This window comes from Phasianus colchicus, chromosome Z (assembly GCF_987193195.1).
Source record: "Phasianus colchicus chromosome Z, bPhaCol1.hap1.1, whole genome shotgun sequence".
NCBI classification, from domain to species: Eukaryota; Metazoa; Chordata; class Aves; order Galliformes; family Phasianidae; genus Phasianus; species Phasianus colchicus.
Genome location: NC_143476.1, coordinates 57,696,381 through 57,709,184, shown reverse-complemented (window position 1 = coordinate 57,709,184; position 12,804 = coordinate 57,696,381). Strand labels below are relative to the sequence as shown.

The 12,804-nt window shown below is 36.7% G+C and overlaps 1 protein-coding gene across 3 annotated transcripts in view; it reads left to right on the top strand.

The window, feature by feature from the left end:
• FOCAD (focadhesin) overlaps positions 1-12,804 on the top strand; it is a 100,852-nt gene that overhangs the window by 48,512 nt on the left and 39,536 nt on the right. For all 3 annotated transcript variants that reach the window (XM_031610002.2, XM_031610001.2, XM_090132672.1), the window contains 6 exons: positions 2,999-3,133; positions 3,488-3,538; positions 4,336-4,419; positions 5,863-5,995; positions 8,940-9,128; positions 9,393-9,514. In XM_031610002.2, the coding sequence (XP_031465862.2) occupies positions 2,999-3,133; positions 3,488-3,538; positions 4,336-4,419; positions 5,863-5,995; positions 8,940-9,128; positions 9,393-9,514 (714 nt within the window). The remainder of the gene's footprint in view (positions 1-2,998; positions 3,134-3,487; positions 3,539-4,335; positions 4,420-5,862; positions 5,996-8,939; positions 9,129-9,392; positions 9,515-12,804) is intronic.

Here is a 12,804-nt window from a genome sequence, read left to right as displayed (position 1 = left end):
ATCATCCTCATCATCCTCTTCTGTACGCTGTTCAACAGTTCCATGTACTTGTTATGTTGGGGGACCCAGATCTGAATGCGATACTCTAGGTGGGGCCTCACAAGAGCAGAACATAGGGGAAGAATCAACTACTTTGATCTACTAGAAACGCATCTTCTGTTGCAGCCCAAGGTACAGTTGGCCTTCTGGACTGCAAGCAAAGAATGATGGCTTATGTTTAGCTTTTTATACATTTGCACCCTAATCCCTTGTCCTGGGGATTGCTTTTTGTGCTTGGATTTGCCCTGGCCTAGGTGCAGGATCTCGCACCTGGTCATGTTGAACTTCAAAAACTTCACACATATTGTTCTCTCAAGTCTGTCAAGTACCTCTCTGGTTGGCATCCTTTATTCTGGTCAGTAAAGTACCTCTGCAGCAGCTGGTGAAACTAACCTATGAAATCATTGAGCTCTACCTGTGAGACAAAAGCTGATCTTTTAATACAAGCTCTTAGGGTTCAGGCTAAGCTCTGGAAGCTGAATACAGTAAGTTCAGAAGCACAAAAAAATTTGAACAGATCTTCAGTATCAGCAATCCGTTAGTTGTCCATTACTTTAGCCCTTATAGCAAAGAAATAACACTGTGAATATTCAAAAGACAAAATGTTGTCCCAAGGTACCAAAGAATCTTCAGAGAGGAAAGTGAAGATACTTTTTTCAATGTCAAAGAGGTAAATGAGATAAACTGGTGGTATGAGCTGATTTTGTAATATGAACTGTTTCTTAAATGTTGTCATGAATGTAAACAGTGCACTTCCTGAGTTGGAAAGGTTTGGGTTTTTTTTGTGTTGTGTGTTTTGTTTTGTGTTTGTATGTGACTAGCCTAGCTAAAGCAATTTTGTTGTCTGAGGTTTGAGCCTTTTTTTTTTTTTTGGAGATGACATTGAGGATCTGGAACTTTGGGTCAGGTGCTGGAGTAGTGCCATTTTTTTTCACTTGGATGCTACTGCTTGCAACTCTCAAAAGATCCCTCTATGCATTTTATGCTTGTGCAATCCTGCTACTTGTGCAGTTGCTCAGGTACTGCTTCATTGCTTCACAGCAGCAGTGTCTTGCTGCTTCAGTTAGACCTTCTGTCTGAAGAAACTGAATGCTTATCTGTACAACACTTCTGTTACTATTCCTCTTTATGGTTAAGAGAAGTTAAAAAGCCTTTGCTTTTTTCCAAGATTTTTGACAGAATAAATCTCCAGTGCCTGTTTCCTCATCCTTTCCTATGATGCAAAAATTTTCTCTTTCTCTCTTGTGATTTTTTTCTACTAATTGTGTATAGCACTGAATTTCTAGGCATAATGTCTTAAATGTCTTGGTGAGTGGTTGCTAACCGTTTCTCATGGCTTTGAATTATTTGGTGAAGTACGTAAGAATAATAATTTATTACATCATGAAGTACAGAAAGTAGTTTGTGGAACTGGTCGCATGTTTAAAGCTAGACTGAAAGCAAAATGCCTTTTTGAATAGAAGCCTGAAAAGTGAAGCATGTTTCTAGAATATGCTTCCAAGCAGGTAGCATGAGAATGGACTATCTACTGACTTGATAAATAGAATGAATATTTTCTATGAAACATTATTGTAATATAGGATTTACTGTAAATATATTTTATAATGTGCATGGTTCTTGATTTTATTCTGGGTAATATCTGCGAGCTGCAGAAGTCATAGTTGGTTAGGACAAAAAAGGCAAGAGATTTTCTGTTGCATATCAAGTGCTGAATGTGAAGGGGGAACGGGTTCCTCAAAGGTAACTGAATCTCATACAGATTTTGGGTATGAGTATTTAATTTTAAAAAATCTATATATGTGAAGATCTGTTGAGCAGATCCATAAAACTAAGCATATTTTTTACTGTGGTGTAACACTTCCCAGTTCATGTTGAACTTGAATAAGAATTCAGTTCTGTTATATTTTTTGCTACCTGCAAACAGTTTTGGGCTTCTCACTACAAGAAAGACATCAAGGCCCTGAAATGTTTCCAGAGAAGGGCAGCAAAGCTGGAGCACAGGTCTTACAAGGAACGGCTGAGGGAGCTGGAATTGTTTAGTCTGGAGAAGAGGCAGCTCAGGGGAGACTTCATCACTATCTATAATTCCCTGAAAGAAGATTGTGGTGAGGGGGGGAATCAGCTTCTTCTCCCATGCAACTAGCAATAGGACTAGAGAGAATAGACACAAGTTGCACCAGCGGAGATTCAGGCTGGATGTTAGGAAATACTTCTCTTTGAGAGTGGTCAGGCGCTGGAACGAGCTGCCCAGACAAGTGGTGGAGTCACCATTCGTGGATGTGTTCAAGAAACATTTCAATTTGGTGCTGAGGGAAAGCTAAGGATGGGGAAAGCTATGCTTACTGAGGGAAATATCTAAAGATATTTCAGCTTCTACTTGTTGCAAAATAACTTTCTGGTTCCTAACATAACTTCAAAGTGAGATTTGAAAGGATAAAGTTTTCTGAGGACTTGGAATGCAGATGACAAGACTCCAAATTCATAATTCATAGAATAAAAAGTAGTCCCATGATTTTCAGACATGTTTCACAATTTTAAGTAACACCTGGAAATGTGATATTACTGACATCTGCATTTTATCATAGAATGATTTCATTTTCTTGCTTCTGATTCGTTTTTCTTTAATTATCAGCTGTTTAAAAACTTAAGCTAAAAAGTGAAGTAAAGTAATTATAATATACAAAGATAACTTATGCATCTGCATTTTTATTTGTATTGCTGTAGTACCCTATTTTTCCTACAGAGGAGCTGCTTTCTCTGATAAGGGTTCATCTAGAATTATACAAGTAAATTTTTAACATGCTTGTAGGATTTTTGATCTGGTGGGGTTTTTTTGTTTTGTTTTTAATACAACTCACATTAATTCATGTGATAAGAAAGAAAGCAAATTCTAGAAACAAACATTGTGCCGTGCAGGTTGGAATTGCTGTTATTAACGTTGCCTCCCCTTTCCCTGCAGGTTGTTTGTATTAATTCTACATGGAATGCTCTGTCACCAAAGCTAAGTTGTGATACAAGACCCCTTATTTTAAAAGCACTGAATGAACTGTTTGCTCTGGTTCCCTCATTAACAGTGAATACAAATGAATATGAGGTATGTACCCCAGACTACACTGAATCTCTTCTTTCATTATATTACTGTATATGAGTTTTATGAATACATGCATATTTTTGCCTATCACTAAACTGCAACCCCTCACAATACACATTCCCATACTATTTCACAGCTTTAGTTTGCATTAATGAAGCCTGAGAGACAGGTGTGAAATTTGAGTGAAATACTGATCACAAATTTCCCTCTCACAGGATGTGTTTGTAGTTCAGGCCTGTACTTTCTGTCTTTCTTAATTCAGCGCGCACTGAAAAAGCAGACTGTGTAAAATAACTTGATTTCAACTGCATTCTTGCTTAAAGAAAAACTGAATGTATGTGTTGTCTACTTTTATAGAAATTCAGAGCTCAAGTTCTCAGCTTCCTGTGGAAAAACACACAAAACAAGGTAGGTGACAACTGAAAATGTTAATTCTGGGTGTCTGTATTAATAATGGTGTTAATAAATGGTGTCAGCAACTAGATATTAGATTTGATACCTTTCCATCAAGAAAAGTTATCAGTGACAATAATGTTTTGTGGAAGCATTTTCTTCTTGTTGTTCAATGTTTAAACCTGTTTTTGAAGCAATGTGATGTACAAGAAAAATTGTAGCTAATTGCTACTCCTGAGATTTGCAGCTCCCATAAAGAATTGCCCCACCAAAGTAGTTTGAGTCCTGTGATAGACTTCAGCATTGACATAGTAGAATTCCTTTGGCTAAGCCAAAACTGTGATAAGTAGCTTAATTTGGAAAATGTCTAAAATAAGATTTTACATTATTTAGGTAAGTACAAAATGAAGAGATCAATTCAGACAAATTGCATGGGTATATGTGCCTCATTTCCTTGCTGGAGTATTGTAACTGGGAATGTTGGGCTGCCATAGCCATAAACCTAGTAGAATCAAAGAACTTTAGTTTAAATGTACCTTATATTTCTACATAAACTAACCTACAGCAGTAGTAGAATATAGTAATCAGAATGATGTCAGGCCTAGATAATTGGTTTTATTGGTTTGCATTTCATTTATAAAGTAAAAGTAATTTGGAGAATATCTCAGGAAAGCACTACTGTTTAAAGAAAAGAGTCGGTTACTCTTTTTCAGCATTCAGTGGTTAGTGGATAGGCTTTTTGTACGTGAAATGTTTGGTGTGTACCAGTGCCGTTTTCTGTGCTTATGATTTTCTTCCTGCTAATTTTCTAGGATGCCATTGTAGCTGTTTCAGCCTACAAATCGCTCTCATCATTTGGCTTTGATGAACATACAATTCTTCATCTTCCTGAACAGGTAGCAATGTTGTATTTTTAGTAGTGTGGGACATCACTTGCATTTGATATCAGTTTTATCCTGTGAGTAATGCATCATCTCTATGATACAACTGAGAGTGTCGAAGTAAAGAAAGAGTGTGAACTCCTGCTAGTGTAATGATACTGCATATGATTAGCATAGCTAAGGTTTATGAGAGGTGAAACCTGCAAGTAGAAGCTAAGCAGTCAGAAGGTAGTTTTTCTTGTTTGAGTGGTCAAATCAGCACATTATTCATTAGGTATCAGATTTGCACTAGATGCTCTTCTGATAATGTATGCAAACTGAGTCTTTACACCAAGGAGCTCTCATGAATGCTCTTCCATCCATTGCAGTAATGCTCATGCTTGGTGCTCTTGTTCCTGAAATTGGCAAGTCAATTTGAGAAATAGGTACTTGTTTTGAACTGAACTGAAAACTTTACCAGCATTAGTTCTATACTTCTACAGCATGGCATTTTGGTTGTTTTTTTGTTGTTGTTGATTAAAAACCACAGCCAGAAAGTATTTGAGATCACTTAATAGACACCTTGTTGAATATGTAAAGGGCTGTTAAAATCCGAAACTTCAGTCTGATTGGTTGAATCAGTAACCTTACAAAATGGAACAGTAGAAAGAAATGAATGAATAAGATCATCTATGTGAATTATTTTCTCTTTTAGAAAAACACTGTAAGGTGACAGAGTTTACCAGACAATACTCAGTACTCCATTGGTACTTTATAATATAGTAAATACTTCTGTGAGATTTTAGTTCCTGAATTATTACAGAGTGGGCTCAGTTTGGGAAATATAACTGCATATTATGAAAATACAGAGAATTAAAATTTAAAAAAACATACTTGATGTATATAAATCAGTTGAAAGGGTTGAGCACAAGCCTTGCAAATAAAAAATGTGTTTGCAGAGAAGAGCACAGAATAAGGGAAATTTCCTACCACTGTTGTAATGCTGTTTCTCTTCTGTGGTGGTACATAGTGCTGTTACTTCACAGTTATCAGAAAAGAAATACATTTCCAATGAAAACACTGAAAATATTTTGCAGTTCTTCAAATTCTGAAAACTACATCAAAATATAATATGCACAGAACATTTTTAGTATAAAGCATGGCTTATTTCTGTGCTCGAAGAAGAATGAGAGTAATAATTAAGTTTTAGTAATACTATTTCAGTCTGCAAGTGTCAAGACTGATTTTATTACTGCAGATATCATGAATTATATATCCATGTGATTTTTAACAACCAGTTCTGCATTTCATTCAGGTAGAAGGAAAGCTTTAGTTCTTTCAGCTCTAATTAATGAAATGGATTGAAATTAATGAAATAGGGAACTTTTCATATTTAGTTGCTATTTTTGATGTTTGAAATCATGAACGATAATGAAGATTCAGAAATTTGTTCTGATGCTTCTTTTTTTAATGCTCTAGGCACGAACAGAAATTAACTCATTGGAGGAGACAGATATGAATGAAGATGAGGAAGAGAGAGAGGTGGATCTTTTTGTTCCAGGTTCTTCATATATCAAGTTGTTGTCTCTAACACCGGATTCTGTATTAGGAGGTATAGTGTGTTCAGTGTTTAAGGTGGTTTTGTGGATTTGTAACAGCAATGACTGTACATGCATTTGGCTTTTTTGTAATAACATCATGCTGAAGCGCAGGCTGGTTTGTTTTCTTTTTGTCATCTTAATAAATAACAGGAAAAAGTATAAACTAAAACTTCAGAGGAAAATAAGACCTCCAAGTCAGTCTGAGGAATACAGTGGGTCAGAGGTCCTGATGCGGGGGGAAAAAAAAAAAACTTTCAGTGCTTTTTAAAAATCCTTATTTATAATGTTTAGTCCTCTAGCAATGTATTGTATGCCCATGATGTATTTTCTGGTGTCCAAATGGCCATTGTTTCATTACAGTGCAATGTCAAGAGGAAGGACTATGCAGGCACTTTTAGAGGCAGCTGTCTATTTTAGCCTATTACAGATGGACGGGAAAAAAGGAACAAAAAACATGATGTGATATTTCCTGATCTGAAATACATCACATGCTTTTTAACATGCCTTTGCTTGGGTCCATCGAAGTTTAAAGGAAATATTTGCTTCCATTAGATACCTCTCCTCTTCTTATTTTATGTTGTTGACTCCTTAAACTCCCAATTGCATTTTTTTACTTCTTTGTCTCTCCCTCCTTGTTGAGTCCTTGCAAGGTGAAGAAAATCTTTAAATTTTTTCAGCATCCACATGTTTCTTTCTGAAGAGATGAACATATCTGCTACGGTAACTGCAGTTAAAACACAATCTCCAAAGATAAGAAGGTCCTGATTCTGGCATTATTATTAAATTGCAGGATCTTTTTTTTTTTTTTTCCAGGAGTTTTCCCACTCTATGTGAGGAAAATGTCTGAAGCTGCAAATCTACAGGATGTAGATTTTCTCAGCAACAGAGCTGATAAAAATTAGAAAACAGTAAAAGTCAGCTTTCTATGGCCTTTAGGTAGAACAGGCTGCAATTCCAATTTATTATATAGTTGTCTGCATATGTGAAGCATTGAAAACAGTATCTTCTCTCAAGCTCCTTTAAAACTGATTTGTCATTTCAGTTTTCATATCGTTTCAAAGCATTAAAGCACTCACTAAAGGCAGGGAAAGGAGTGTGATTATTTTTTTACAGATTATTTTTTTATTTTAGTAGTTTTTCATCAGGAATGTCTGAGACTTGTCTGAACCCCGGTAATTAGAGGGGTAAAAATAATCAGATAAAACAAACCATAAACTTCAAACAAACATATATATAGATTTTTAGTTTTACTCAGAGGTATATCTCTGCAGCAAAAATGCAAAGAATTTTGTTCCTGTAAAATCACTTGAATTTTTTTCCTTGGACTGATTCCAGGCTTTAAAATATAATATCCTATTATTTGCTGCACATGTAGATGTTTCATGAAATTTACCCTGATTTTTCAGTGTTTTTATATCTGGCAGCCCAAATCCTTGGGTTGTATCTCTTGCATAAAAATTTGCTTTTGAGTGCCACGTGTTCAGTCCTTCGGCATAACCAGCAAGTGAAATGAATATTTCTTAGGCTAGGGTGTCTCCATGTGTGTGGATTGTTACCACCAGTGAAAGTGCTGACCTCTCTGATTTTCTGTCTTTCTTGCTGTAGTCCCCCTAAGCAAAAAAAAAAAAAAAAAAAAAAAAAACAAACCTCTTACAAATGTCAGGATTAGTGAATACTGTTTTTCTGACAATATGTAGTTTTCTAGGAAGAATATATATCACTGAGGATTGGGAATAAGCTTACAGTTCCTGTGTGAATCACTAGTGAATTTCACCAACTGTGAATTCTGACATTTTTCTCTGAAGGATGTTAGTCTTACAGGTTGGAAAAAAAATATCTACAGATATAGTTTCCCTTCCTGTTGTAACACAAAGACCTCTCAGATTTAGACCACTACTCTGTTATCATAAAATCATAGAATGGCTTGGGTTGAAAAGGGTTATGAAGCTGATTTGAAAAAAAATATTGCTAAAATGATGGAACCATAATGAAAATAGAAAATGTAAGGAAGCTCCAGTATAAAATATTGTATTGGATTTGGAAATATATTCCAAGCTCACATAGGTATTTCTGAGACTTATGAAGGATAAGTGAATTTAGTCTCCACTGTTTTCAGTCTCCTAGTCAAAGCAGGGCTGTATTTAATTTGGGAACTTGTATGACAAAGTTTCAAGCTTAGTTGTTATAAATCCCCTTAAAATTCAGTTATACAACAAAAGCACTAACAGATTCTTTAAGGTACCAAATTTGCAGTGTTCAGGTATGATGTCAACTCTTAGCTGCAATATAGTAACACTGTACAGTTATGTACATTGATGGTACAGCTCAGAAACACCTTTTCACTAACATGTGCCTTAGATTCACTATACAAATGAACAGTAACATTTTATTAGTTCTGTAAATTTTGAGACCAGCTGGACTATAAAATGCATAACTTAAGCACACAGCACTCAGTATCTACTGCTGTAGTTATAGAAATCAAGGTAGTACTTCTTTTACTGTATATTCCTTGAATGCACGGTTGTTATCTTTCCATGTACTCTTTTTGCACTCTCCTTTTAAATCTCTTTAAAAACAAACAAGTTTCAGAGACTATATTTTTTACCATGTACTCACTTGTTTTTCTGCCAGACTGTGTCAGTTTACCAGTGTAAAGGTAAAATAATACATTCAGGGAATAACTCAAGGAATAGTTAAGGCTGTTTTTCTTCTCCACCTGAGCATATGATAAGACTTAGTGCCATTTGAAGTGACAGCGGCAGCAAATGTGGGTTCAGAGAGATTTGCCAAGGGTTCTCAGTTCCTTGACCATGAGCTCTCCTCTGAATGTTATTAATAGATCAGCAAACCTGCCCTGAGGCACAAATGTCAGTCATTCTGGGTTTTTCATGATTGGTTTCATGAAACAAGGTGATGTCCCTTTCATCTCTGTTCCCTTCCTTCTGATTCATCCAGCATTTGAAGAATTTGCAACATCTTTAGTGAAACAGGAGATGACCAACATGCCCCGAGGTGTGTATCATTCTGCCTTGAGAGGAGGGGCCACACGCACAGACCAGGGGAAGACAGTGGCAGGTGTTCCAAATTTCTTGCTGAAAATGTATGAGAGGAACAAACAACCAGGAATGACGCCAGGCCTTGCAGGTAGGCTGTTCCACTATTGGAGCTAGGCAGTTATGCACACTTTGACCCAGTTATTTCTCTGATTGGAATCAGAGTGAATCAGTTTAAGAAACGGTGTTGTCTTAGGTTGCTTACCTATGATTACATATGCTGCTTAGGCTCTTGAATTGTTGAGTGTATTTAGTTGACTTTCTTTTTGAGTTTTCAGCTGTCATATGCAAGACTTCTAACCTATTACGAGTATTTTTTACTGAAGATTTTTTTCTCCTTCCCTCTTTCCTTAAGCTGGCATGTTGTTGTGTTATGACCTTCCAGTCCACATGGGCAGAGATGGCAAGCCTATTAATCGCTTTCTGGCTAGCAGAGGACGCAATTTCCAGCAAATGTTGGTAGCCCTCATTCACGAGGTAAGTTGCTGGCTTTTTTTTTTTTTTTTTCCCTTTCCATAGATATTGTGCTTCCCTGCTCTCCTTTAAACTTGTTTTTTATGATAATTAGGAAGTAGCTAAAGCAGTGATATGTGTGAATGTATCATAATTAATTAAAGGTGTTGTGAGGGACATTTAACTTGAATTGAATGTTTTTGAGTGTTTACTGCTGTAGTACCTCTTCCAAAATCAGAAGAAGCAGAAGAGACATGGTTTAGTGGGGAAATATTGGTGGTAGGTGGATGGCTAGACTAAATGATCCTGGAGGTCTTTTCCAACCTTGGTGATCCTTTGATTATTACTAACACTTGTTATTCTGTTCTGTCTCTTAAATGCTGCAACTTCCTGACCTGTTATAATGCCATACAGTTACACAATCATGGAAAGGCTTGACTTGGAAGGGGACCCTAAAGATAGTCTAATTCCAACTTCACTGCTGTGGTTAGGGCTACCACCCACTGGAACAAATTGCCCAGGGCTATCATAGATTATGATTTCTTAAGAAATGTAAAATTTATATTCTGTCTTAGGCAGAATATCCAGAAATAAAAACAGTGTATGAATAGCTTGGCCACTTTCTATTCTATTTTTCAAGGATAGAAATCTTGAACAGTGCTGTGATCCCTTCTCTCTCTGTCCTATGCTCAGGCAGTTTGGTGCTATTAGAGGTTATTTGATTGTAGGCTATTTCACATGAAAGAGCACAGGATGGTTTGTGTGTTGAGACTGAACCAACCCTTTGTAATTAACGGAAATGTCACATTGCACCTGCTACAGAAGTTGGAAGAAGTGGAGTGAATGTGGTATGGTTTGTGGGTGGAAATATGTCTGGATGCTGATTTTGGTCTGTCACTATCGTACAACAGGCCTGGATCCCACTTGCTGCAGAATTCCTTAAGGATATCAATGAACCTCTGAAACAAAATACTTTTATTTATAAATTATTATTATATAAATAATTATAACAAGAGGTTTTAGTTGGAAGCTTGCGAACACGGAATTTGAGATTACTGTTTGCAAACTGAAAGCTTGACACTGAGCATTTGTGTATGCAGTGGAAAATCTATGGGGGCTGTGTTCTGATCCTTAGATGTGTCAGCTTGGCTCTATCTTGACTTTGCTCTCATATCCTGACTCCTGACTGTTCACATTATATTTGTACTGGTACACTTCTGGAGCTAATTAGCTAGTTCCCATCCCTAGCAAACCTGTGTTTAGCATAGGTTGCCTGAAGTTTCTAGACAGGTGCTGCGTACTATGCTGAATTTGGCTTCTTTTACCTAGGGTAAACTTCCAAACACATAATACTTGATGCACATGAAGTCTATATCCCATCAGTGGCTGGGATACAGCATCTCATCATTTTGAGCCCTCTGAACTGACAGAAGAGACACAGAAATTAATAATCAGGTCTTTGAACCACAGAGACAAATGTCAATCTGCAATAGATGGTCTACAATCTACCTAGCTACCCAGCCAGCTTTTATTTCTTTAATGGAGATGACAGGAGCAGTTTATGCTTCATGCAAAAAGCTTATGAGACAGGCTGCTTTTGGCACTCAGATGTTATAAATAGTGGCTTTGACAGGCTGAAATAGCACAGTATTTTTAAAATGCAGAAGAAATGTGGTCTGGCCTTTGCATGTTCATTGGTATTCAAGTGTTTACTATTCATTGTAAATACAATAGTAATAATGCCATAATAATAATACTTACAGACATGATTGCACAATTGAGCACTACTTGTGAGTTGTATAATGATATATATGCTGCTCAACAAATAATCATGTTCGACACTTTACATGCTCAAAAAAGAAACAATCCCTGTTTTTGTGTTAAGCATGCTATGATGATATGCACCGTGGAACAGTTTTTCTATGTTCCTCCTGGTTTGATTTTAATGTAATCGAGAGATCCAAGGACGTACTCAAACCTTGTCCCTGACACATTTCAGATGATAATTCTAGAAAGGAATTTTCTGCAGTGTAATCTTTTGTGCCTGGATACTTCAGAGGATGTTATTCACATTATGGACCATTTTGTGCTGGCTTCCACTAGTGAATTTATTGAATGTTTCTCCTCCAGTGATGAAACATTGTTGAAGAAGTAAGTTTGTTGACAGATTTTTGCTACCCTCCTCTTCAGTCCATGGTGGCTTAGCGAAGAATGACAAGTATTTTCTCACAAAGGATGATTGGCAGGATGGTTTGGAAGTTTACGCATACAAGAATGTTAAAAAAGAACCTCTGAGCGAAATTTGAGAAGCAGAGATGTTACAACACTACTTTGTTGATACGGAAATGTAATGCTAGCCCTATTTATGAAGTCTCTGAGGCTACACTTTATATGTCCTTGTGTGAGGAGAGCGTTCAAAATCACACGCAGGCATTTCACTGACATGAATTAAGTTTCAAATACATTTCCATAGCCACTTATTTATTAGTGAGATGAGCTAAATCTAGGGACCATGTGTGTGGGTGGGACTATCTAGGTGGAAACCTGTTGTGCTTAGTAAAAGAACTCACTGGAATTCACTGTCTTTCTGCTAAAGAACAAATTTTAAGATGGGTCATAAATATTGATATTTCTGATTCTAGATCCTGAGGTTTGTTCTTTAAATAGTATTATCTTAATTAGATACCCAAGAAGTGATAGAAACAGTCTTTGATTTGCTGACATCTGTATTTGTTTTGTGTGCCCTCTGCTAGCAATGTTTCAGTGTAAAGTGTCAAGTGAGCAGTGTGCAAAGATTTGTGGCAGTCTAAAGATGATGGTGCTGAAAGAAAACTCATGCATGTCATGATGTTTACTTTTTATTGAGAGTGCACTTTTTAAGCATACGGACTTACTGTTTTCATTTGAAATGACTTTCCAGTGTTGCAGAAGAGTGTGTTATGTGTTCAGAAGCACTCAAGTACTGCAGTAGTATCTCCTGTGGTTTGTCAGAGCTTCCTCTCCTGTATTTTGGTCAACACAGTCTCTGCTTGTGTGTCTTCAAGATGACATGCCCTTCTGAAGGTTTTAAGCATCAGTCAGCAGACTTAGATGACTAGCTCCTTGTTCAGGGTATTTCTCATTGCCTCAGTTATTGCTAGTTATTCAACACTAGCTGTTAACCATTGTGTATCCAATGATTGAGGAAAAGTAAAGAGGAAAAGTAAAGACAGCTGGTATCTTGTACTGAATACTGAGTATCAACACAACTCTACCTGCTAATCTTTAGCATTGTGTCCAGTTATTTGAGCGTTCTTTGCTCAAATTGTGGTTCT